Here is a 27,523-nt window from a genome sequence, read left to right as displayed (position 1 = left end):
GTGTGATCATCTTAGTAGATCCAGAGAAAACATTTGATATATTTCAATACTCGTTTGTGCTCAAAGCTGCTAGGAAATTTCTTTAGCTAATAAAGGGAGCAAAAATCTATAATAGAAATACATCAAAAGCATTTCCTTTAAATCATATGCAAGGGTTGAAAGGAAAAGAAACATTTATAAATCACAGATGATATAATTATCTACTCAGAAAATCCAAAAGAATTAATATTTAAGTTATTAAATAAGAGGACAACAATGTTGGTAGGTGTAGGATCAATCTATAAAAACTTCATTTCTATAAATTGCAAATAAAAATTTAATAAAAAGACAAAACCAAAAATGGACATAACCTTTAAAAAAATTTTTTATAGAAAAATCTTAAGGAATAAATGAAGTTATACCTTGTTAATAGACAGGAATAGGAAGGAGCTCTCAAATAATCTATAGATTTAATTAAATTATAGTCAAAGCAAAGAACCAAGAATAACCAATTCACTACTAAAAATAAAATAAAAAGTATGTATGGAGACTTGATTAAACATTTAATACAGCCTGGAATTGGCACAGGCAGACCCAACCATTTTCTGGAATTCTGACATATGACAGAAGGCAAAGTACATCGTTGGGGGAAAGTGTACTCTTTAACAAATACTATTGGGACAATTGAATACCCACATGGATTGGTGGATTAAGGTAGATTAAGGCTTATAAGTAGAAAAGAAGACTTTTCAAATTTTAGAAGAAAATAGACTATTTATAAAATTGAACTAGGGCAGATTTTGTAAGACCCAAAGTATAAACCAAAAAGAAATGATAAATATACATTAAAATGAAACATCTGTTCATCAAAGAACACCATACAAAAAAAAGAGGAGAAGCCATATATGAAAATTTTTATCCTGGACATGTTTTGTAAATAACAAGTGGACAAAAGTTTAGTATACAGAATGTATTTAAACTGTGTCATTTATTTAGAAGTTGATAGATAACAGCTGAGCTCCCCCAGGAATGAGAGGGAAGAGTTCACAGATGGGGCTTGGAGGAACTACTGGAATCAATAAAAAGCTGAGGAAGAAGAAAAGAAGGAGGGCAGAAAATACAACAAAACAATGATGAAAGCCAAAGAGAGAAAAACTTGTTTCTTGCAACATCATATGAACACTTAAGTAATAGGTCTTTGATAAGTGTATTTTGGGTAGACAAATTAGATTGATCTTTATCTTTCAATCTTTTTAAATTTAAATCACATTAGTCTCATATTCCTTTATATCTATCTATATATAGATACATTCTTTGAAAAATTAAAATTACTTTTACATTAAAATTTTTTTGGTTTTCTAGACCCCTACTACTTTTCATGATGTGACTAGGGTAGGACTTTGAAAGAATCACTTCAAGCTCTGTTTTCTCTGATACCAGTAGGTGTGACTCTTTGAAATGTTGTGGAAACTCTAAATCCTGTGTCTTCAAGGGCAGTTGCACGTTTGCCAAGACCTATGAGGCAACCTGAGATTTTAGTTTCCCAGAATGTTAGAACAGCAATGGTCTGAATCCCAAGTGCAACGTTGCCCAGCATTCTGGGAGGCTTGATGGAGACTTCTTGACCTTTTGCGCAGGGTCGGGGGTGGTGGTGGTGGAGGGACTCATTTAGTCTAGCTCCCCTCCTGGAGGTCCCCTTAGAAGTCAACTTTCTGCTGCATAATACAATGCCATTCTACTCCATACATTTCCATTTAAATTGCTCTGCTTCACACTGTGTTGGTCCTGTCCTTGCCGTAACTATGGAGGTGGATGACAGTATTTGTGAACACTATTATTTGTGACCTATGTTAACCTATTTCTAAGAACACAGCTGATGAGCTGTCACTCAAGAAGCCATTACATTGTTGATAGAGAGTATTTTCTGAGTCAAATGCAATGGGACTTGAAAATTAAAACACGTCACTGGGACAAATCATTAAATAAAGAATAGGCATTTAAGCCCAATATAATAGTGTTCTTTCAGGGAACTTCATTTTGTACTTAACAGAGGCTCTGAATTTTGTTTTGCTGCTTATATTCATTTTTGTTTTCTTTTTCTTCCAGGATGTATGAGAAATACCTACATCTGTCCTTTGTCAACTGATCTTGAAGAACCTCACTTGATGATTTTCCTTAACGCTCCTTTGTTTATCCTCACGGTTTTTACCTTGATTTCAATTGCCCACCCACTTCTCTGAACAACTGGGGATGACCGGTTTTTCCCTGTCATTTATGCATGTTTGTAGGAGCTGATTGCTGAGCTCATATTTAATTTCTACTGCCATTGGAATGTTACACTATTTCTCTCATTGGTTTCACATCTTATTGGAAGCCTAATTACAGCAATGTTAGTAAGATGAAAAAGGAGGGAATCATTTGATATTTTCAGGTGTGCAAGACCTATGGGTGCTGCATGCTTGTCTCTCAAAGCAGCTAATTCTTATGTAAGTCTCAGATCACATCTGGGGAAGCTTTTTTTTAAATTTTAAGCTCTACTGAATCTGGGGTACAAACCTGAGCAAAAGAAAAAATCTTTTATACTCTTTTAAATGCATTTATGAATAAATTTTGAAATACTTCTGTATAAATGGTTTGTTTTTATTTTTAATGAAAATCTCTGAAGTTTTTCTCTTTTGATGGGTCTCATTTTTATATTCTTTATAGTCCATGTAGATCAAATGTAGGACTGCAATCACTATTGGATCTGCCTTTGGTATTGATTTACCTACTAATACTGTTCCTCTGGTTTTTCATAGTGGGCCAGTTAATTGCCTGAAAGGCCATTGTTTATATAAAAGTCAACTAGATACAAATATGGATACAATGTGTGGTTTTTAGGTGTTTTGGAAACTTGTCTTTTCTCTATACAATAGAGAAAAATGTTCTATAGCTAATTCGGTAGGCTTTCCTGTCCTACTTTTATGCCCTTTAACCAGGTCATAGACCTTAGAGTGCAAGAATATTGGTTTTCCATGCTTTATGCTCTAGTCCCAACTCCATGTTATATAGGAGAGCACTGCATTTCGTCTTAGAATGAAGGTTGGAAGAGTAAATAGTTTTTGCAGCTGGGAAACTAATACTATTTTTTTAATGACATGTAATTGACATGCAATGTTATATTAGTTTCAGGTGTATAATATAGTGATTTGACATTTGTATACATTGCAAACTCACCACCGCTGTCTAGTTACCATCTATCACCTTGCAAAGTTAATATAATATTATTTGGTATATTCCCCATGCTGTACGTTATATCCCCATAACTTGCTCATTTTATAACTGGAAGTTTGTGTTTCTTCATCCCCTTCACCCAGTCCCCTACTTCTCTAAAACCTCTCTGGCAACCACTAATTTGTTTTCTGTATCTGTGTGCTTGGGTTTTGTTTGTTTTGTTTTAGATTCCACATATAAGTGAAACCATGCAGTATTTGTCTTTCTCTGTCTGACTTATTTCTCTTAGAATATTACCCTCAAGTTTCATCCATTTTATCAAAAATGACGAGATTTCATTCTTTTTTGTGGCTGAGTAGTATTCCATATAAGGATTATTTGTTTTCTGTGAAAAATTCCATTGGGATTTCTATAGGGATTGCACTGAATCTGTAGATTGCTTTGGGTAGTATGACTTTAATAATATTAATTCTTCTAAGCCCTGAGCACAGAATATCTTTCTAATTATTTGTATTACCTTCAATTTCTTTCATCAATGTCTTATAGTTTTCAGTGTACAGGTCTTTCACTTCCTTGGTTAAATTTATACCTAGGTATTTTATTCTTTTTGATGCAATTGTAAACAGGATTGCTTTTTTTTTTCAGAATTGCTTTTTTTGATTTCTCTTTCTTATAGTTCATTATTAGTATATGGAAATGCAACAGATTTTTATATATTAATTTTATTCCTGCAACTTTACTGAATTCATTTATACTAATAGTTTTTTGGCAACATCTTTAGGGTTTTCCATTTATAGTATCAAATCATCTGCAAATAGTAACAGTTTTACTTTTTCCTTTGCAATTTGGATGCCTTTTCTTTCTTTTTCTTGCCTAGTTGCTCTGGCTAGGACTTCAATATTATGTTGAATAAAAGTGGGGAGAGTGAGCATCCTTTTCCTGTTCTAGGTCTTAGAGGAAAAGCTTTAAGCTTTTCACCATTGAGTATGATATTAACTGTGGGTTATGTATGTTACCTCTCTCCCCACTTTAATGAGTTTTATCATGAATGGATGTTGAATTGCATCAAATGCTTTGTCTGCATCTACTGAGATGATCATATTTTAATCTTACATTTTATTAATGTGGTATATTGCAATTGATTTGTGGATGTTGAGCCATCCTTGTATGCTGCAATAAATCCCAGTTAATTGCATATGATCCTTTTAACGTATTGTTGGATTCGGTTTGCTAATATTTTGTTGTTAATTTTTACATCTGTGTTCATCAGGGATGTTGGCCTGTAATTTTGCTTTTTTGTGGTGTCCTTGTCTGGTTTGGGCATCGGGAGAATGCTGGCCTCATAAAATGAGTTTGGAAGTATTCTCTCGAATTTTTTTTGGAAGCCTGTCCCTCGGGCTGAAGCTCCAGGTTAAGAAAATTAACCTTTTCACAGGAAGACTGCGGTTGTGTTTTCATCTTCTGTCTATGTAGTGCCCTGGGGTTGGTGGCCTTCCAAGAACTGTCTTTCTGATTGTTACATTCCTATGGAGCTCACAAATGCTAGCCCCCTTGGCTACCAGGGCCAGGTGATTAAGGGGCTTTCCTGTGTGTCCCCACTGGCTTTAGCCAGGGCAGAAAGTGTAGGGGTTGGGGCACACTCTCTGGCTTCAGAAAGGCAGCAGGAAAATATCTTGACCGAACGTGCCCAGGAGCTTCAAAAATGCAGCAGCAGAGTGTACCAGCTTTATGTTGGCAGTGGAAGAATGCCATGACCGCTACACTTGCTAGCCCTAGCCAGGGAATGGGGGAGTGTTGCAGCCTTCCACACTTCATGGATTTTAGCTAGGGAGCAGGAGAATGCTGCCACTGTTGAAGTTTGCCTGCCCCAGCCGGGAAGTAGGGGAATGCTCCTGCCACCTGTGTGCTGCTGGCTTCAGCGAGGCAGCAAGACGGTGCTGCTACCACTGGCCCCTGACTGTCTTAGCAAAGTGGTGGGAGGGCTCTGTGTCCAGGCGCACCCACCTGTGCTAGCAGGTTAGATGGAGTGTCCAAAAATGGCACGGCTAGTACCTCCATCTCTGGGATGGGGGGTAGTTTCGGCTGTCCCCTACCCCTTTAGCTGCTGCTTTTAGATTAGTAAATGAATCTCTTTCACATACAGTTTAGGTGCTTATCAAACTGCTGCTTTTCTGCTGGGTCTTGGGACAAATGAGACTATATCAAGTCCTTTGAAAGGGGAGTCTCAGTTTCCTACAGCACTTTGGGTCCCTTGGGTGTCAGCCCTGTGGACTTTCTAAGTCGGATGTTTGGGAGGCTCATCACTCTGGTGCAGGTCCCAGGGGTTGGGGTGACTGGCGTGGGCACCAACCCCTCTCTCCAGCAGAAGGGCCAGACTGGTGAGATCCCTGTTGTGTGTCCCAGGCTGGGGGTGGGGTTTTTGGTGAGACTGTGCCTCTACTTCCACCCATCTCAATATTGGTCTTTTAATCCCTTGTTGTGGAGAAGTAGTTCATCTAGTTCTCAGGTCTTTTTCAGAGAAAAACGATCCACATGTAGGTGTGTCCTTGGGAGGAAGTGAGTTCAGGACTTCCCTATGCTACCATCTTGTGGAAATCTCCCCCAAACTAATAACACTTTGCAGCATTAAGAGATCTTCTGTGTTACCAGTCATTCTGTTGAAATGAACTTTCCCAATGTGTATTCAGGGAAGCCTTGGGACTTGAGGTTCCGGGGCCAAGACTGAAGGGTCTCACAGAAGCAGGACAAAGGTGTAGTGTAGATAGGGCTGCACTGGGTGGGGGTGGGTGGCTGAGAACAGATGGCACTCAGCTAGCTTCTCTGGAGTAAACAATGCCGATACGCTTGGTTTTCCGCTCTTCTGCCAGCTGAAGCTGCGTTAGTGCTATTGACACTAACATAAAATGTTTGGTCCATTGGAAATCTTTGTCGTTGCCTAATATGAGGAAAACGAAATCCCTCCGCCTGGATTGGAAACATCACCAGAATGACTAAATGTGTGAATGTTGCAGGCATTTTACTGCTGTGGCATGAAGCCCTTTCAGCCTTACACCTGCCAGCCTAGCTACCTCAAAGTCCACAGTTGTGTTCTGGTTGTCGTGTCTAGGCTCAGCATTCCTCACTTGCTGCTATTTCCCAGTGTGTAATCAAGAGCTGATATAGGGGAAAGGGATACCTTTTTACATTAGTGGATCTCAGGACAGTTGGCATTAATTTCCTTCCAACTGCCTGCCGTATCCTGCCTCCCCAAAACAAAGATTTTGTTCAAGTACCTGGTCTCATTAAAAAAGGAAAAAAAATCATTGTGCAGGTATGGAAAATTGTGACTTCATGGCCAAAATTATCTAGAATATGTATGGTGTTGTAAACATCTTCTTGAACAATTCTCTATGTAGGTGGAAGTAAGCAGAAAAGAAGCAAGAGTTGCTGTGTAAGGGAGCCTACTGTTTGCTTTGCACATTTAATCTGCCCTGTTGAATCAATTGGAATACAATTTTGACTTGTGGATAACTTTGGATAGGAATCTCAAAGTTTCCATCACAATTTCTATGCTTTTGAAGTGCTTTTTTCTTCTAAAAAAGAGAATAAAAATGAGACAAATTGTTACAAAATAGGTCTTTGTTATAGAAACTTTAGACATACAGATGAGTAATAAAAAGGAAAAAAAACAGTGATTTTTCAGGTATTATTTATAGACAGCCACAGTTATTATTTTGGTATGCACCCTTCCAGATATTTCTCTATCTGTACGTATATCAAAGTCCCCGCAATAGAAATCCTTATAGTTACTTGTCTAATGATTGGATTAGGACAAACACCTTGAATTAGAATTTATAGAGGTTTTAATATATATATATATAGTCAAATTACTTTCCCAAAAGGTGGCACAAATATTTATTACCACCAGAAGCATACCCTATCCTTAATACTGTCTGTGGTTTGTAAATCACTGTTTATATGCTGAGCAAAAAGTGTCATTTGAGATCTTAACCCTTCTTTTTTCCATAGATTCACTGGTCATTCTTTATCTTCGTGTGTGTGTGTGTGTGTGTGTGTGTGTGTGTGTGTGTGTGTGTGTGTGTGTGTGTGTACAGCTGATTTGTAAAAGGTTTATGTAAAGATATTATGTTGTAAGTAATATAATTTTTATATATCTTTTAATACAGTATTATTTAACTTAGTATTGAGTTTTAAATATTTATGTATTTGGATCTCAATCTTTGTCCTTTGTGGTTTCCTCTTGGTATGATGTTGATAGTTTTTTTATTTTTAAAAATGTAACTTAATTTTTTATTTGAGTGTAGTTGACAAACAATGTCACATTAGTTTCAGGTGTACAACTGAGTGATTTGACAAGTTTATGTATTATGCTATGTTCACAAGTGTAGCTACCATCTGTCTCATTACAATGCTCTTACAGTATCACTGACTATATGCCTCATGCTCTGCTTTTTATACCCAGTGACTTACTCTTTTATAACTAGAGGCCTATATCTCTTTCTCTGCTTCACCCATTTGCCCAACTCCATACCCCTACCCTTTGGCAACCATCAGTTTGTTCTTTATATTTATAGTTTTGATTCTGCTTTTTGTTTATTCACTTTTTAAACAAGATTTATTTATTTATTGAGAGAGAGTGAGGAGGGGGAGGGGGAGAGGGAGAGAAGCAGACTCCCCACTGAGCATGAAGTCAGACATGGGGTTTGAACCCACGACCCCGAGATCATGACCTGAGCTGAAATCAAGAGTCAGACACCCAACTGACTGAGCTACGTAGGCACCCCATTCACTTTTTTTTTTAGATTCCATTTATGAGTAGAATCATATGGTATTTGTCTTTCTCAGTCTGAGTTATTTCACTTAGCATAATACCCTCTAGGTATATCCTTGCTGTCTCAAATGGCATGATCTCATTCTTTTTTATAGCTGTGTAATATCCCATAGTGTGTGTGTGTGTGTGTGTGTGTGTGTGTGTGGTATGCATATGTACATTTATAATATGTGTATCCCATTTGTGTGTGTGTGTGTGTGTGTGTGTATATATATATACACACACACACACATCACATTTTCCTCATCCATTTGTCTATTGATGAACACAGTTTGCTTCCATGTCTTGGCTATTGTAAATAATGCTGCAATAAACATAGAGATACATATTATCTTTCTAAGTTAGTGTTTCCGTTTTCCCTGGGTAAATACCCAATAATGGAATTATTGGATCATATGGTATTTCTATTTTTAATTTTTTGAGGAACCTTGATACTGTTTTTCCACAGTGGCTGCCCCAATTTACATTCTCACCAACAGTGCTTGAGGGTTTCTTTCTCTCTATGTCCTTACCAACACTTGTTTTTTCTTGTGTTTTTGATTTTAGCCATTCTAATAAGTGTGAGGTGATATCTGACTGTGGTTTTGACTTGCATTTCCCTGATGATGAGTGACGTTTAGCATCTTTTCATGTATCTGTTGGCCATCTGTATATCTACTTTGGAAAAATGTCTACTCAGGTCCTCTGCCCATTTTTACATTGGATTGCTTGGTTTTGTTTTGGTTTTGTTTTTTGTGGGGATTCTTTTTTTTTTTTTTTTTTTGGTGTTGAGTTGTATAAGTTCTCTATATATTTTGGATACTAACCCCTTAGTAGATATGTCATCTGTAAATATCTTCTCTCATTCTGTAGGCTGTCTTTTTGTTTTGTTGATGGTTTCCCTTACTATGCAAAAGCTTTTTATTGTGATGTAGTCCCAATATTTTATTTTTGCTTTTGTTTCCCTTGCCTCAGAAGATATATCTAGAAAAATGTTGCTGTGGCTGATGTCAGAGAAATTACTGCCGGCGTTCTCTTCTAGAATTCTTATGGTTTCAGGTCTCTTATTTAGGTCTTTAATCCATTTTGAGTTTATTATTGTGTATGATATTAGAAGGTAGTCCAGTTTCATTCTTCTACATGTAGCTGTCCAGTTTTCACAGCACCATTTATTGAAAAGACTGTCTTTTCCCCATTATGTATTCTTGCCTCCTTTGTCAGAGACTAACTGACCATATAAATATGGGTTTATACCTGGGCTGTCTATTCTGTTCTATTAATCTATGTGTCCATTACATGCTGTTTTGATTACTATAGCTTTATAGTATATCTTGAAATCTGGAATTATGATACCTCCAGCTTTGTTCTTGTTTCTCAGTATTGCTTTGGCTATTCAGGGTCTTCTGTGGTTCCATACAAATTTCAGTATTATTTGTTCTAGTTTTGTGGAGAGATGTTGTTGGTATTTGATAGGGATTGCACTGAGTCTGTAGATTGATTTGAGTAAAATGGGCATTTTGATAATATTAATTCTTCTAATCTGTGAGCATGGGATGTCTTTCCACTTCTGTTAACTTCAATTTCTTTCATCAATGTTTTATAGTTTCCAGAGAAAAGCTTTTCCACCTCTTTGGTTGTTTATTCCTAGGTATTTTATTCTTTTTGGTGCAATTGTAAAAAAATTTTTTTTAAATTTCTCTTTCTGCAACTTTGTTGTTAATGTATAGACATCCTATGAATTTTGGTATTAATTTTGTATCCTGCCATTCTACTGAATTTGCTTATTACTCTAGTAGTTTTTTTGTGGAATCTTTAGGATTCTATGTATAGTATCATTGTTGTCTGCAAATAGTGAGAGTTTAATTTCTTTAGCAATATGGGTGCCTCTTCTTTTTCTTGTCTGATTGCTGTGGCTGGGACTTCTAGTACTACATTAAATAAAAGTGGTCAGAGTGTACATCCTTGCCTTGTTCCTGACCTTAGAGGGAAAGCTCTCAGTTTTTCATCATTGAGGATAATATTAGTTGTGGGTTTTATATATGGCCTTCATTATGTTGAGGTATGTTACCGCTAACCCCATTTTGTTGACAGTTTTTATCATGAATGGATATTGAATTTTGTCAAATGCTTTTTCTGCATCCATTGAGATGATCATATAATTTTTATCATTTGTTTTGTTGATGTGATGTATCACGTTGATATGTGAACATGGAACCATCCTTGCACCCTAGGAATAAATCCCACCTGATCATGGTGAATGATCTTTTGAATGTATTGTTGAATGAGGTTTACTAATGTTTTGTTGAGGATTTTTGCATCTATGTTTATCAGGGATACTGGCCTGTAGTTTGTGTGTGTGTGGTGTCTTTGATTTTGGTATCGGGGTAAAGCTGGCCTCATGGAATGTATTTGGAAGCTTTCCCTCTTCTTCTACTTTCTATAATAGTTCGGGAAGAATAGGTATTAATTTTTCTTTAAATGCCTGGTAGAACTCACTTGTGAATCCATCTAGTCCTAGACTTTTATTTTTTGGTAGTTCTTTTAATTACCAGTTCAATTTTGTTACTTGTAATCAGTTTGTTCAGATTTTATATTTCTTCCTGGTTCAGTTTTGGAAGAAGATGGTATGTTTCTAGGAATTTATCCATTTCTTCTAGGTTGTCCAGTTTGTTGGCATGTAATTTTTCATAGTATTCTCATAATCCTTTGTATTTCTGTGGCATCAGTTGTTACTTCTCCTCTCTCATTTCAGATTTTATTATTTGGATCCTTTCTGTTTTTCTTCATTAGTCTGGCTAACGGTTTGTCAGTTTTATCTTTTCAAAGAACCAGCTCTTGGTTTCATTGATTTTTTTTTTCTATTGTGTTTTTAGTCTCTACATCATTTATTTCTGCTCTGATTTTTATTATTTCTTCTACTTCCCTTGGGATTTGTTCTTATTTTTCTAGTTCCTTTAGGAGTAAGGTTAGATTCTTTAAGTTTTTCTTATTTCTTGAAGGAAGACTGTATTACTATATATGTCCCTCTTAGGATGGCTTTTGCTCTGTTCCAGAGATTTTTTTTTTTTTAAGATTTTATTTATTTATTTGACAGAGAGAGACACAGCGAGCAAGGGAACACAAGCAAGGGGAGTGGGAAAGGAAGAAGCAGGCTTCCCACTGAGCAGGGAGCCCGATGCAGGGCTGGATCCCAGAACCCTGGGATCATGATCTGAGCTGAAGGCAGACACTTAACGACTGAGCCACCCAGGTGTGCCCCTGTTCCAGAGATTTTGAACCACTCTATTTTCATTCTCATTTGTCTCCATGTATTTTTTTCTTCTTCTTTGATTGTTTCATTGACCCACTGGTTGTTTAGTATCATGTTGTTTAGTCTCCACATGTTTGTGTTTTTTCTAGTTTTTTTTCCTTGTGATTTATTTCTAGTTTCATAATGTTGTTGGAAAAGATTCATGGCATGATCTCAATCCTCTTAAATTTATTGAAGTATGTTTTATGGCATAATAGGTGATCTATTCTGGAAAATGTTTCATGTGCACTTGAAAAGAATCTATATTTGGTCATTTTTGGATGGAATGTTCTGTATATATCTGTTATGTCCATCTGGGCCATTGTGTCAATCAAAGACATTGCTTCCTTATTGATTTTCTGTCTGATCTATCTATTGATGTAAAAGGAGTGTTAAAGTCCCCTACTATTATTGTACTATCATCAATTTCTCTCTTTATGTCTGTTAATAATTGCTTTATGTGCTTTGTATTTAGGTGCTCCAGTGTTGGGTGCATAGATTTTACAATTGTTATAATTTCTTATTGGCTTGATCCCTTTATCATTATGTAATGCCTTTCTTTGACTCTTATTACAGTCTTTGTTTTAAAGTCTATTTTGTCTAATATAAGTATTGCTACCCTGGCTTTTTCTTTTTTCTCATATCCGCTTTCATGGTAAATGTTTTTCTATCCCTTCACTTTCAGGCTATCTGCATCTTTAGGTCAGAGGTAAGTCTCTTGTAGATACCATTTAGATGGGTCTTTTTTTTTTCTTAATCCATTCTGCCACTCTATGTCTTTTGATTGGAGCATTTAGGTCATTTACATTTAAAGTAATTATTGATAGGTATGTACTTATTGCCATTTAAAAAATTCATTTTCTGATTGTTTTTATAATTCCTCTTTGTTCCTTTCTTATTCTCTTTCTGTCTTTCTTTGTGATAGATGAGTATCTATAGTGTTTTGGTTGGCTTTGTTTTTTTGTGTGTGTGTCTCTATCACAGGTTTTGGGTTTGTGGTTACCATGAGATTTATATATAACATCCTAAGTAAATAGCAGTCCATATTAATTTGATGGTCATTTAAATTCAAACACATTCAAAAAAGAAAAAAAAAAGTAAAAATAAAGTAAAAAATCTTTTTTCTTTTCCCCTTCTCTTCCCTTTTTACTCCCTTCTTCACATTTTATGTATATGTTGTCATATTTTACATCCTTTTCCTGAATTTTCTTATGTATAATTATGGTCATTTCTTTTCCACTTAAAGAAATCCCTTTAGGGGCGCCTGGCTGGCTTGTCATTAAGCATCTGCCTTCGGCTCAGGTCATGATCCCAGGGTCCTGGGATCGAGCCCCGCATTGGGCACCCTGCTCTGAGAGAAGCCTGCTTCTCCCTCTCCCACTCTCCCTGCTTGTGTTCCCTCTCTCGCTGTGTCTCTCTCTGTCAAATAAATAAAATCTTAAAAAAAAAAAAGTCCCTTTAAATTTCTTATAAGACTGGTTTAGTGGTGATAAACTCCTATATCTTTTGTTTGTCTGGGAAACTCTTCTCTCCTTCAAATCTGAATGATAACCTTGCCAGGTATTCTTGGTTGTAGGTTTTTTTCCTTTCAGCACTTTGAATATATCACACCACTCTGTTCTCATTTGCAAAGTTTCTTCTGAAAAAACAGCTGATAGTCTTATAGGTTTTTCCCAGTAGGTAACTTTTTCTTTCTCTCTTGCTGCTTTTAAGATTTTCTTTTTATCTTTAACCTTTGACATTTTAATTATTATGTGCCATGGTGTGGACCTCCTTGGCTTCATCTTGTTTGGAACTCTGTGATTTTTGGACTTGGATGTCTATTTCCTTCCCTAGGTTGGGAGTTTTCAGCTATTATTTCTTCAAATAAGTTTTCTACACCATTCTCTCTCTTCTTTTTCTGAGACCCCTATAATGTGAATGTTCACTTGATGTTGTCCAAGAGATCTTTTATTATTTATTTAAAATATTTTATTTATTTGAGAGAGAGAGAGAGAGCGCAAGCAGGGGGAGTGGCAGAGGGAGAGGGACAGGGAGAAGCAGGCTCCTTGCTGAGCAGGGAGTCCTATGTGGGACTTGATCCCAGGATTCTGGGATCATGATCTGAGCCGAAGGCAGATGATTAACTGACTGAGCCAGCCAGGTGCGTGTCCAAGAGATCTTTTAATCTGTCCTCAATTTTTAGTGTTCCTTTTTTTCCTCTTTGCTCTTTTTTCTGTTCAGCTTGTGTGCTTTCCAATTCCTTGTCTTCCAGATCACTGACACATTCTTCTGCATCCTCTAATCTACTGTTGGTTCTTTCTAGTGTTTTTTTTTTTAATTTCTATTATCGTATTCAATTCTGATTTGTTCTTTTAAATGTTTTCTACCTCTTTACTGAAGGTCTCACTGAGTTCTTCCACTCTTTTCTCCAGTCCAGTATCTTTATGATTACCACTTATCAGGCATGATTGCTTATCTCTTTCATTTAGTTCCTTTTCTGAGGTTTTTTCCTTATTCTTTCTTTTGGAGTATATTACCCTGCCTCTTATTTTGCTCCACTTTCTGTATTTGGTTCTATGGACTAGGCAAAATGGCTACTTCTAATGGTGAAGGAGTGGTGTTGTGTATGATGTCCCCTGTGCAGAATGTGTGTGCTTTGTGATTTTTGCTGGCTGGCTGGAGCTGTGGCTTTATATGCTACTTATTCCTTTAAACTGTGGCTTTTTACAGAAAGAATAAAGAAAAAATAACAACAGGAAAGAAAAAAGAAAACCAACGACAAAGAGAACAAGAACAAAACCAAAAAAAACCCCACCCAAACAATAAAAGACAAACTTTAAAAAGTAAAATAAAGTAAGGGAAAAATTTAAACACCCCACAAAATCACTGCTTGTTTTTTTGTGCCCTGGCATCACAGGGAGGCTGGTGTGGGCTCGTGGACCCTGGGCACGCTGAGGTCCCAAGCTCACAATGAGCTGGACCCTGCTCTGGTCTGCGCCTCTAAGGTGGGAGAGAATATTCCCACAGTTCTTCAGTCCTTTTAAACTCTGGCTTTTTTTCTAAGTTCCAGTGCAACTGGAGCCTGGTATGGGCTTGAAGACCCTGTGCTTACTAAGGTCGCCAAGCTCCCCGTGACTACTAGACCCTTTAATGATGGCATCTGAACCTGCCCTTTACGGTGGTCTCTGGCTCCAGTCTGGGCTTTTAAGGTGGGGGAAGAGGAGCACTGCTGCACTTCCTTGGCCCTTTTACACGCTGGCCTTTTCTCCTGTGCCACAGCACAATCGGGCTTGTGCGGGCCCGCACACCTTGGACTTACTGAAGACTCCCAGCTTTTTGTGAGATCGGACCTGCCAGTTATGGCGTCAAGACCCACTAATTATGGCGTCAGAGCCCACCCCTTCCGGCATCCAGACGCTGCTTGGGTCTGGGCTTTTAAGGTGGAGGGGTTGAGAGCGTTCCAGCAGCTCCTGAGCCCTTTTAAACCCCCCGTTCTTTTTCTGTGCCCCAGCGTGACGAGGCTGGGGTGGGCTTCCACCCCCCCGGGTGCAGCGAAGTCACAAGCTCACCGAGAGGACCGGCCGCCCGTTGTGGTGTCCCCGACCCTGCTCCTGTTCTGGGCTTGTAAGGTAGGACGGGAATGTAAACGGTGTCCTTCTCCAGACCCTGTAACCTGGAGAGCTTTCCTGGGGCTCCTCCACTGCTTGGCGGAGATCTAGCTTTGTCTCTTTTCTCTGCTAGTTCTTTTAAACCCCAGCTTTTTCTTTTCCTGATCCCACCTGTACTTTCCCTCCCCACTGCCCTCCCCACTGCCGAGTGGGGATGAGGGTTCCCTTCCTTACCTGGTCTGCATCTCTCCGGCTGGGCTTTCTATGGTTGTTCAGTAGCTGTTCGGTTGGCTCTCAGTTCCGCTTCAGGACTGATTGTTCTGTCCATAGGTGTAATTTGGTGTGTTCTGTGGCGGAGGTGAGTTCAGAGTCTTCCTAGCCGCCATCTTGAACCAGAACCTAGAAGCAGGTGTCTGTGTGGATAGATTTTAAAATGTGCAAAGCAGCAGCCCATCCAGTGACTCATCGTAAGAAAATGAAAAACTGCTGGGAGTGGTTATGGACAATATGGGGCAGGTGATCTTATTCCATTCCTAGTATAGACCCGAGCACCCACATTCGTTTTATGTATTTTTACACTAGAGAAATTTTTCCTGTTTCCTGAACACTTTAAGTTGAAAAAAAAAACACTTTTTTTCCTTCGGATTGATTTTGTTAGATGTTATCAAAATTCTGTGAGCTTATTTTTAAGTTGAAGATTTGGTTGTCTTTCAGAAAGCATCTTTGGGAAATTAATGTACGTATAGTAAATGTGGACGTATATTCCTCCAAAATAAAATTCTTGGCATTTATAAAACAACGAAGACGTTAAGTTAAAATCCAAAGTTTTAGTGACTAACTGAAAATTTGTAATTGACTTTAGTTAAACCAATAGTCACAGTGATAGCACCTATAGGCTTAATTTTAACTTCCAGGATATTAAACAGATGATTAGCTGGACCTATGAAAGAGACTGCCAGAGGAGGTGGCAGGCATTGTGTTAGAACTGTAATAGGTAGAAGGAAATCTTAAAGAGGCTGTGGATTTTTTGTTTTTAACCCTGTGAACTAGCGCATATAGTAGCTAGCTCTGTGCCGAAGTGCATGAAATAAGATTGGGTTGATGTGTAATACGTTTACACGAGGAAGAAAAATTATGCCTTTCAAGTTATTACAAGGATTACAGGCGAGTATGTTAGGCATTTCTTTCAGGAGGAAGCTCTGTGTGGGAATCCTTTTCTTTTTGAATAGTCCAACCTTTAACAGTGGAGCTTAAAAGGGATCAAAGAAAGATATTTTTTTCCCTCACAGAATTATATGCTCAAAAGTGAGAGTTTTAAAGGCATATAAAGGCAGGGGCACCTGGGTGGCTCAGTTGTTAAGCGTCTGCCTTCGGCTCAGGTCATGATCCCGGGGTCCTGGGATCGAGTCCCACCCACATCGGGCTCCCTGCTCCACGGGAAGCCTGCTTCTCCCTCTCCCACTCCCCCTGCTTATGCTCTCTCTCTCTTGCTGTACCTCTTTCTGTCAAATAAATAAATAAAATCTTAAGAAAAAAAAAGCATATAAAGGCAAATGGAGGAACATTTTTATTACATTTATTGCCACGTCATTGTGCCAATTTCTGGAGCAGAGGATACAGGGAGACTGGTGCTGCATCACTCACGCCCCCTAGCAAGCTGCTTACCACCCCTTTGCTTTGCCACTCAGAGCTGCATGCCTATGTTTGGGGCCTCCCTTGTCTTGTTCCCTGAAGAGCGCCTGCTACAGCCAACCTGTGGGAATTGTTCCGACCGTCCTCAGAGGGAAGACTCTTTCATTCTCTACAAAATGCTACATGAGTGATCAACACTGTATTATGAACTGGTTAGACATTTTAATTTTTATATTTTAGAAACCATAATCGTACTAAAGCAGAAATTGCGCTTTAGTATTGAGACAGCAGAAACAGATAAGAGGAAATTTTGAAATTGAACATTATGAATTAGGAAAAATCTGAAATCAACTTAAATACAGTATTTATATTCTAGTCTGTGGAGACATAAAGAAAAGTGGTACAATTTCTGTCCTCAGGGACCGGAGCAGTCAGGATAGACCAGGTAAACTTGCTGCTGGCACAAACCAAAGGGCTGGCAAAAAGGATGTTGTCAAAGCCTGTCCTTTAATGCCTGCTGATCACTAGCAATGCCTTCAGCTGCAGCATCTTGGAAAAGGAAGGAGAACCACTGGGTTGCTGGGAAATGTGAGAGAACAGCTCTGCTATCCACAGTAACAGTTGAGATGCTTTCTTCGTTCTTGCTCTTCTTTCTTTGAAAATGTTGGCTCTCCTGCTCCCTACTTTCTCACCACTTTATAGAACACCTCTGACTGTAGAACACCATCATCTCTTGCAGGACTCAACAGTCTTCCTTTTGCTGATCCACACAGTACTTACTGGCAGGGCTTGTCAAACTTCCACAGTATCTTACCAATTGTCCCCTTTCTTTCAGTTTACAACCATCAACCTTATTCGGTCCCTTGGTATGTTGTAAAGAGACCATTGTCAGACAGAAGTACCTGGTTCTCCAGCCCCCTGCACCTCACTCCCATGGTAGCATGGAAGTGATGGGAGTCTTGTGAGGAAGTAACTGTCATTTTAGGATTTCTGCTAGCCAAGGAGGAAGAAAGCTTGGAATGCTAAGACAAGTACTCAACTTTTAGAGAAAGCAGATTTCAATGAATTCAAGAAAAGATGGTTATAATTCTACTGAAGGGGGGATTCAAAGGGATGAGTGAGCTGTCAAAATTATTGTGTATATTGAAGACAAAAAGAGAAGGCATCTAGAGCTAACATGGCAGCACTCTCTTCGAGAAACTCACATTTAAAAAGGGCATGTGCCAGAAAGTGGAAAGAGAGGCCTGTCGCCAAAGATTATGTGAAAGAGAGGCAAGGGAATAACAGAGAACAGAAAGAACAAAGGCCAGAGTGTGCTGAGGCTTTTAAGGAAAAAAAGATTAAGGGCAGATGATGGAGGGCTTTTGACTTCAGAGCAAGAACAAGAAGGAAGAGGCCGGTTGCTTCAGGCCAATGGTGTAATGTTGATGGATAATGTGAAGAAAGCAAAACTCCTGTCTTCCAGTTTCTCCTGTCTTCTCTGTTAAAGAGAGCTGTCTTTGGACTAAACAGGGTAGAATGAACATTGTTAAGAGAAGAATTGAAACCCAAGATGGGTGAAGAGATTCTGCAAAAGCATGCTTTGGCTGTAAATGAGCCCAGGGTTCTGGCTCTGAATGAATTACAGTGCAGGGCTCTGAGAAAATGTGCCAGTGAGCTTACCCACCTAAGGAGGGGGAGCTTTGAGGGTGGAGACAGGGAGAAAAGCAGGCTGGCTGGAGATAGGTAAATTCTACCACCTGGAAACTGTAGAATCCAAATTTGTAAAGGGCCTAAATATCTAGTTTAATCCATATCCAATGCATTATGACATGTACAAGTAAGTGTTTTATGGATATTCAAGGACACCTTTGATAGGCCCAGCTTATCTGTCTAGTATGTGATCCCCTTCCTTAGCACCATAATAAGCCCTTAATGTGGGCATTATTTTACAGTTGTCAAATAATCCATTCCTTTCTCCCTTTCTTTTCTCTTTCCATAAACATTTGTTGAGTGCACACTATGTTGTATTGTCTAGGGAGATCAATATGACATAGTTGCCCTATAGTTCTTACAGTTAGAGGAAAAAATAAGAATTTAGTTCGTTCTTTATTCAACAAATATTAAGTGGCCCACTGTGTGCTGGGCACTCTTCCAGGTGCTAGAGATCAGGTTTTGAATAAAACCAAAGCCCTGCCCTCATGAAGCTTATAGTAGAGGACAGATAGATGACTAGCAATAAATGTAATATTTAAAGTATATAGTATACTCGAAGGTGTACATGCCGTAAGAGATGTGTCAACAGATGGGGGTGGTGATGTGTAAGGCTCTTTGTGGACAGTGGGTGCACAGAGGGAGGAGGAGTAAATTCTCCTTGGGTGCTTGAGGACCTGATCCATGAGCTTAATCTTGAAAGATGACTGCTTATGAAAATAGCTAGTTGCTTTAGGGGAGGAGTACAGCTCATATTCCAGGAAGTAGGAGATATTTAGTCAAAGAAGTGTAAATGGAAACAGTGGAATGTGTTAGGGGGACGATGTCTGAGTAATCAGCATCATTTCATTTGATACCAACAGCTAGAGGTAGGGATATTTTTTTCTTTTTCCTTTTTCCTTCTCCCTCCTCCTCCCTATTTATCCCCCTGCTCTTTCTTCTTCCTGTGATGATGAATACTGTTGACTCCTGTTGAGTTTACCATTAGCTAAAATCTTTAACCTTTCCACTCACTTTATTCCTGAGCCCTATCACCCTAATATTTATTTGTTGGAATATTTTGTATTCTCAATAACCTTGTATGAGTTTATGTTGTGTGGGTTTTATGTTTTGAAGAAGAATTGAAGTAACTAAAGTGATTAGGCTGGAGAAGTGAAAACTCCAGAAATGGATGACAGTTGCCTCCCCATATCTGAAGGTCCATCACAGGGAAGAGAGCTCCATTTTCCTTCTTTGTGGCTGTTCTTACTAGTCGGTGGGACTTTAGGGATGTAGATTTCAACTCCAAGCCAAGAAAAGCTTCTAGAAGTTGATCTGAGAATTGGCCAGGTACACTTCTCAAAGTGTGGTTTGGATCTCCAGGAATCTCTTGGAGAGATGGGGAGGTTTTGGGCAAAATACAGACTCCAGGGCCCCATCCTGGACTTTATGAACAGGGGGCAGGCATCTGCATTATAATAGGTTCCCAAAGAAGTCCTTATGTACACTGAAAACTTTAGGGAAGAGAGTTAATCTTTTCTTTGAGAGGCCTTCACATCTTGGAAGCCTTTGCTCCTAGAAGAAGACCTTAGAAAGGGGAGCCAGAGAACACTCATTTTCTTTAAAGAGCCTGATGACTCTGTAATTAGGGTGACCATAGAACTTACCATTCAAACCAGAACACCCTTGAGAGTGAAAGGAGGTACTAAAAATAACTATATATTTTTGAAATGTTTATTTAATGACTGATAAAGTAGTTTCATTATGTTGATGGATCCATAAAAGTTATATTCAAGAACTACTTAAACATAATTTTTTCCTAAAATGTATAATAACATCTATGTGTGTACATTAGAATAAACTTTAAAACTGCTTTATATTGAAAAGTGAACATTAAAAAAATTAGAATCATTATTCACTCCTTTAAATCAGTTCTTTAAAACACGTTAATCTCACATACCATGGCACTGTATTTTTCTGAAGATGTGGGCTTTTTTCTCCCATATGATCTTGCTATTTAAACTACAAAAAAAAATTACCTGAATTTTTCTTTAAAGTTGCATTTTTATGGCTAACAAATTTGAGATGAACTTTCAATTAACATTTCTGTAGACCATATTATGTTGGAGACTGTACTTTCTCTAGCATACTTAATAGGATCAGAATAAATTCCAAGTGGGTGATATTCTCAATTCTAACGTAGTTTCAAGGGTACTTTTGCTTCCTTTCTTCAGGAGGTATTTTTACGAGGCTGAGCTTGTCAAGTTAGCTGTCTCTATTTTGCCAAGTTTATATTTTGCAAAAATTTAATTCTTGATTTTATCCTAGTCTGGTACAATGAAAGATAGAAACTCTATAAAAAAAATTCTTTCTACAAATTGAGATATTCTAAATGCAATTCTGGACTTTAATAATTGAATCTTACACATCATTTGAATTGTCAGCATTTAATTTGTTCAACTCTTTTCTTGCTTTTGTGGGAACAAATTTTAGTGTCTTGCTGTTATTAAACCTTGTTACCGATAATCCCAGTTTGCTGAGATTCTGGGAAACTGAAGTTTGATCTTGCGTTCACTGAAAATGTTGATAACAAATTTTCTAAAACTGATTTGGAGAAATATGGCCCAAATTTAGAAGGCTCTTTTGTAAAGAGTTCAACACCATCATCAGACACTTAGATTGATTTACAAATTATTTTTTCAAAGGATCAAATTTTTCTAAAATCCTACTTATGGCAGCTGGCAAAAAGAGAAAATACATACTGCTTTGCATTCAGAATCAGACTTTTCACAATGTATAGTTATTCTAAGTGTATATGTATATACACACACTAATATTTGTAGACTCTTGTAGCCACTGCTATTCTTTTGAAATGAGTGCAAGTGTAAATTATGTTGCACTACACCTAATTCTGAGCACATTTCTACTGCATAATTTTTTTTTTAGAGAAAATGTAGTTTTACCATGGTACTCTGCTCCATCACATTTGTACTTGGGGTGCCTGGGTGGCTCATTCAGTGAAGCATCCGGCTTTTGGTTTACGCTCAGGTCATAATCTCATGGGTTGTGGGATCCATCCCCGTGATGGGCTTCATGCTCTGCAGGGAGACTGCTTGAGGATCCTCTCTCTCCCTCTCCTTCTGTTCCTACCCCTGTGCATGCGTGCATGCATGCGTGCGTGCTCTCTCTTAAAAAAAATTGTACTTACATTATTATGCAAGGATAGCTTTATCTTTAGTTTGGACTAAGAACTGAATTTACAGCAGCAGTGATTCATTTAACTGAGTTTATTTTATTTATTTGAAAGAGAGAGAGGGAGAGAGAGCATGAGCAGGGGGAGGGGCAGAGGGAGTAGGGAGCCTGACGTGGGGCTTGATCCCAGGACTCTGGGATCACCACCTGAGCCGAAGTCAGACACAACCAACTGAACCACCCGGGTGCCCCATTTAACTGAGTTTACAATGGCATCTCACTTTTAGTAATGTCAGATGTTCACCTTCAACAGAATAAAATCCCAAATGCTTTACTTTGGTACCATGAATTAAAATGTAAAAAAAAGGAATCATTATTGAAAATAACTGTTGTTTTTCAGTTTTTAGCATCTGATTATATTTATATAAAAGTGGCATCATTTAGGGTGCCTGGGTGGCTCAGTCGTTAAGCGTCTGCCTTCGGCTCAGGTCATGATCCCAGGGTCCTGGGATCGAGTCCCGCATCGGGCTCCCTGCTCCGCGGGAAGCCTGCTTCTCCCTCTCCCACTCCCCCTGCTTGTGTTCCTGCTCTCGCTGTCTCTCTCTGTCAAATAAATAAATAAAATCTTAAAAAAAAAAGTGGCATCATTTAATTACTTGAAATTATTTTCTGCCAGGGGAGCCAGCACATTAATATCTATCTGCACTTTTTGTATGTGCACAAGAAAAATAGAATGAAATTAATATATTAAATTGATTAATAAATAGAAATCAATAAATTAATGATAATTAGTAGAATAAAGTTAATTTAGAACAGCAGTTATTTGATCTAAATGAAAATCTTGCTTTCCTCCATATTTTCTTGCAGCCCACTGAAAAGATGTCTCCCAACCTCACTTGTCTGCCCTATCAATATCTGGAATTGTCAGTGTGTGCTCACCCTTGGAGCACATTTTATGTCCAGGAGAATAGAGTTCTGTGATTAGTCAGACTGAAATACTGCTTTCACCATTCCCTCTTGTTATTCTACTAGATATATGTCCAACTTTTCCTCATGTTCTATGTTTCTTAATCCCTCCTGCATATTTTATATTCCTTTGTATTTGTGCTGCAGTTTGTGCAATTTCCTCAAATATATTTGGGGTTTCCTAATTTTCTCTTGAGCTGGTTGTCATCTGCTATAATTTATTCATTGAATTTTTTAATTGTAAGAAGTAAGTTTTTGAAATACAACAGCTTATTTTTTTATTTATTTTTTATTGTTATGTTAATCACCATATATTACATCATTTGTTTTGGTGTAGTGTTCCATGATTCATTGTTTGTTCATAACACCCAGTGCTCCATGCAGAATGTGCCCTCTTTAATACCCATCACCAGGCTAACCCATCCCCCTACTTGTCTCTAATACCTTTATTGTGGTTAAAAAACACATACCATGAAATCTACCCTCTTAGTAGAAAAAAATTTTTTTAAAAGATTTTATTTATTTGACACAGAGAGAGAAAGCACAAGTAGGCAGAGCGGCAGGCAGAGAGAGGGAGAAGCAGGCTCTCTACTGAGCGGGGAGCCGGACGTGGGGTTCGATCGCAGGACCTGGGGATCATGACCTGAGCTGAAGGCAGCCACTTAACCGACTGAGCCACCCAGGCGCCCCTCTCTTAGTAAAATTTTAAGTGCATAGCGCTGTATTGGCTGTTTATAGGCACAGTGTTGTATGGAAAATGCCCAAGAACTTTTTCATCTTGCATGATTGAAACTGTATAGCCATTGAACAATAACTCCCCATTTCTCCCTCCCTCAACCACTGGCAACCACCATTCTACTCTCTGCTTCCATGAGTTTGACTGTTTTAGATAACTTCTGTAAGTGCAGTATTTATCCTTCTGTGCCTGGCTTATCTCACTTAGCTTTTTGTCCTCAAAGTTCATCCATTTGAAGCATATGACAGGATTTCTTTCTCTTGAAAAGCTGAATAATATTCCATTTTTTTATATACCACGTATTCTTTATCCATTCATCTGTTCACAGACACTAGGTTTTTTCCACCTCTTTCATGTCGTGAATAATGCTGCTATGAACATGGGAGTGCAGATAGTCTCTTTGAGATGCTGATTTCAATTCTTTTGGATAAATACCCTGAAGTAGGATTGCTAGGTCCTATAGTAGTTCTATCTTTAGTGTTTTGGGGGCCCTCCCTACAGTTTTGCAGCTGCATTGTTTTACGTTTCCTCTAATAGCACACAGAAGTTCCAGTTTCTCCATATCCTCACTAATGCTTGTTATTTTTTGTTCTTCTGTTTTATTTTTGAGAATGGCCATCTTAACAGGTGTGAGGTGCTCTCTCATTCTAGTTTTGACTTGCAGTCTTCTGGTGATGAGTGATGTTGAGAATCTTTTTCATATACTTTTATAATCGAATTAATGTCTTTTTTGCTAGAGTTGTAGGGGTTCCTTACATATTTTGGATTTAACCCCTGATCATATTTTTGGTTTGCAAATATTTTCTTCCATTCTGTGGGTTGCCTTTTTATTCTGTTGGTGGTTTCCTTTGCCTATTTATGTAGTCTCACTTGTCTATTTGTTCTTTGTGGTCATATCCAAGAAATCATAGCCAAGACCAATGTTACAAAGTTTTCCCCTATATTTTATTCTAGGAGTTTTATTTATAGTTTCAGGTCTTACACGTAAGTCTTTAATCCATTTTGAGTTGATTATTGTGTGTGGTATAGGATAAGAATCCAATTTTATTCTTTTGCATGTGGATATCCAGTTTTCCCAGCATCATTTGTTGAAGAGACTGTCCTTTCCCCATCGTATAGTCACGGCACCCTTGTCAAAGATCATTTGGCATTTTGTATGTGTGGGTTTATTTAGGGGCTGTTCTGTTCCACCACACTGTTTCAATTACTAGCTTTGTAGTATGTTTTGAAGTCAGGAAGGATGAGGCCTCTAGCATTGTTTTGTAGATTGTTTTGGAATAGCTATTTTTTTTTTAAGTTTGAAGGTAATATGTGTTTTGTTTTTGTTTTTCACTTGTCTCTTCTTTTTCCTAGTTCTCAGCTCTTCCATTTTAGTTTGGTTCTTATTTTATGATCTCTTTCAGAGTATTTTGTCAACTACCCTAGAACATGTGGTGTTAAATCTACTAATGGTTGTGTATGCTATTCTCCTTCAAGTAATTTCATTTCATGTGTGTTTTGTAAATTTTTACTGCAAGCTCCTGTTAAACTGGGATTGTTTTTCCCATATAAGTCACGTACTCCCTTGTGGCTCAATTTTTGCATTTACTTTTGCTTGGGCTTCAGGGGATCCCTAGTACTAGAGCAATTTTTGTAATATTCTCTTGGTTTGAATTTATTATATTCCTTAGGCATTATAACTTCTGATACCATAGCTGGTGTTGGGTTTCAATTTCATGGAAGATTTTGTTTGTTTTCCACCCAGATTCCCAGCAATTTGTAAGCTTTTTTTCCCTTTTACCGAGCTGATGGGTGGAATTTGTCTAGTCCTCTGTCTCCAGAGAAGGAAGTCCTTCCTAGGACTTCACTCTATGCAGAATTATTTTCTTTAGTTTCCTCCCTCACATTGCCCCAGGACATTATCTCCTTTTCCCAGTGCGAGGTAAAGCCTCGGCTCTGTAGCTTCCTGGCTGGCCGTGCAGACCTAGCCTCCTGCCGGCTCTTCTCTCATCAGTGGTCACAATTACCACTTTGCTTTTGAGTTTTCTTTTCATCCTGCTCTCTTAAGGTTTCTCTCTCCTCTTTGCTCTCTTCTTTCCTTCTCTCCCCACTTCCCTTCCTTCCTTCCTTCCTTCTTCTGCATTGATTATGTATTCTATACTATTGCTCTATCCTTTTACTTGGCTTTCCTGTGTTTTCAACAGGATCAGTAGTGCCTGAGTGTGGTGGTAATGGCAGTGGAGGATGCAGCTGAATTCAGTTCATGTTGCCCAAGGATCATGGGTGATCTTTTAAAAATGAAATAAATCTTGTAACTCCTGAGGTTAAAGCCTGCTGATGAGTTGCTATTGCATTTAGATAAATAAACTCCAAACTCCTGATTTTGGCCTAAAATATCCTATATGAGTTGATTCCTATCTCCCTTTGCAACCAGAGATCATGGTATTTCCCCTTCTCCCCTTAGTCAAACCAGCTTTCCCTCTTGCCTTAGTGTCATTGTTCCTTCTGCCTGGAATGGCTGGTCCCTAGATCTTTGCATACACATCTCCATCCGGACATCCAGATGGCAGAATTGTCACCTTCCTAAAAAGGTTTTCCTTGCTGCCTATCAAAAGTAGCATCCTTCTACATGGTTGGTGGGAATGCAAGCTGGTGCAGCCACTCTGGAAAACAGTATGGAGGTTCCTCAAAAAGTTGAAAATAGAGCTACCATATGGCCCAGCAATTGCAATACTGGGTATTTACCCCAAAGATACAAATGTAGGGATCTGAAGGGGTATGTGCACCCTGATGTTTATAGCAGCAATGTCCACAATAGCCAAACTATGGAAAGAGCTAAGATGTCCATCGACAGATGAATGGATAAAGAAGATGTGGTACATATATACAATGGAATATTATGCAGCCATCAAAAGGAATGAGATCTTGCCATTTGCAACGACGTGGATGGAACTGGAGGGTATTATGCTGAGCGAAGTAAGTCAATCAGAGAAAGACATGTATCATATGATCTCACTGATATGAGGAATTCTTAATCTCAGGAAACAGTCTGAGGGTTGCTGGAGTGGTGGGGGGTAGGAGGAATGGGGTGGCTGGGTGATAGACATTGGGGAAGGTATGTGCTATGGTGAGCGCTGTGAATTGTGTAAGACTTGAATCACAGACCTGTACCTCTGGAACAAATAATACATTATATGTTAAAGAAAAAAAAGAAGATAGCAGGAAGGGAAAAATGAAGGGGGGGAAATCGAGGGGGAGACGAACCATGAGAGACTATGGACTCTGAGAAACAAACTGAGGGTTCTGGGGGGGGTGGGGGGATGGGTTAGCCTGGTGATGGGTATTAAAGAGGGCATGTACTGAACGGAGCACTGGGTATTATACGCAGACAATGAATCATGGAACACTACATCAAAAACTAATGATGTAATGTATGGTGATTAGTATAATAAAAAATTGTGATAAAAAGGAATATAAAATATCTCATTGATCATACTTTGTATTAAACAGGTTGAAATGGTGATATTATGGATGTACCGAGTTACACAAAATATATTTAAAATGATTAAAAAAAAAAGGACCTCCTTCCTCTCTTATTACCCTGTTTCTTAGTCTTCATGACACTTATCACTTTAATTCATATTGTTTTATGTTTTTACTTGTTTGCTGTTTATTTTGGAGACCAGCTATCTGGGATTGCTGATGGAGGAGGGAAGACATAATCAAGGATGAATCCTAGATCTGGGGCTTGAGCAAGTGAGCAGACTTCTGTAAAGAAATAAGTGTGAAATGGAAATCAAGAGATCTGTTTTCATATTTGTGCTTCCTTATGTTTGTGATTCCTAGTCTTCATCCTAATGGATAAATCAAGTGGGAAGTTAGGTATAAAAGTCTGGAACTCAAGCAAAAGTCAGAGATGGAGATATGCATTTGGGCATCATCAGCATATAGATAATATTTAAAGTCATGTGACTAAATGGTAGTACCCAGGGGAGGTGTGACGTGTCATTAGAAAAGAGAAGGTAATACGTCTTTTGAAATGATCACCAGTGTGGCATGGTCAAAGCTTCAAGGTAATACCATTGAACAAATATATGCAAGATGAGGGAGTGCCTTTTCATAAAGAAATTAAACAGCATGATCAAAACTTTATCTGATTAGCTTAACTCAGAAGTTTGATACATGGAACCACCAGTGATGGCCACTATGGATTTTCGGAGGAGGAGAAATAAACTTTCTGGACTCTCCCTCCAACATGACTTGACCTCACCAACAAATGTGCATAAAAATTTCACAAGTATGTTCTTCCATCCTTTTCCATAAGGATTGGTGTGGAGGGTCTGACAGAGATGACACGTGGGTGTTGTCCAAAATAAATAGTTATGTTAGAAATCTCTGGGGAGCTTCATCTTGGCTATATCCCCAGAGGCTATTGGGAATGGACCAGAAAAGCATTTTCTTCCCTC

General features: G+C 38.4%; 2 protein-coding genes across 4 annotated transcripts in view; both read left to right on the top strand.

Annotated features, from left to right (window-relative positions):
- The window catches only part of EPSTI1 (epithelial stromal interaction 1), a 95,024-nt gene extending 92,415 nt beyond the window's left edge, over window positions 1-2,609 (top strand). For all 3 annotated transcript variants that reach the window (XM_027591093.2, XM_027591092.2, XM_027591094.2), the window contains one exon: window positions 2,086-2,609. In XM_027591093.2, coding sequence (XP_027446894.1) covers window positions 2,086-2,094 — 9 coding nt within the window. In that variant the 3' untranslated portion in view covers window positions 2,095-2,609. The remainder of the gene's footprint in view (window positions 1-2,085) is intronic.
- Window positions 2,610-5,078: 2,469 nt separating this feature from the next.
- The window catches only part of LOC113920445, a 129,812-nt gene continuing 107,367 nt past the window's right edge, over window positions 5,079-27,523 (top strand). The window contains exons 1-2 of the mRNA XM_027590689.2: window positions 5,079-5,208; window positions 14,553-14,902. Coding sequence (XP_027446490.2) covers window positions 5,079-5,208; window positions 14,553-14,902 — 480 coding nt within the window. The remainder of the gene's footprint in view (window positions 5,209-14,552; window positions 14,903-27,523) is intronic.

Source organism: Zalophus californianus, chromosome 3 (assembly GCF_009762305.2).
Source record: "Zalophus californianus isolate mZalCal1 chromosome 3, mZalCal1.pri.v2, whole genome shotgun sequence".
In the NCBI taxonomy this organism is placed as follows: domain Eukaryota; kingdom Metazoa; phylum Chordata; class Mammalia; order Carnivora; family Otariidae; genus Zalophus; species Zalophus californianus.
Note: the sequence above shows the minus strand (reverse complement) of the source record. Positions and strands in the feature narration are given on the sequence as shown.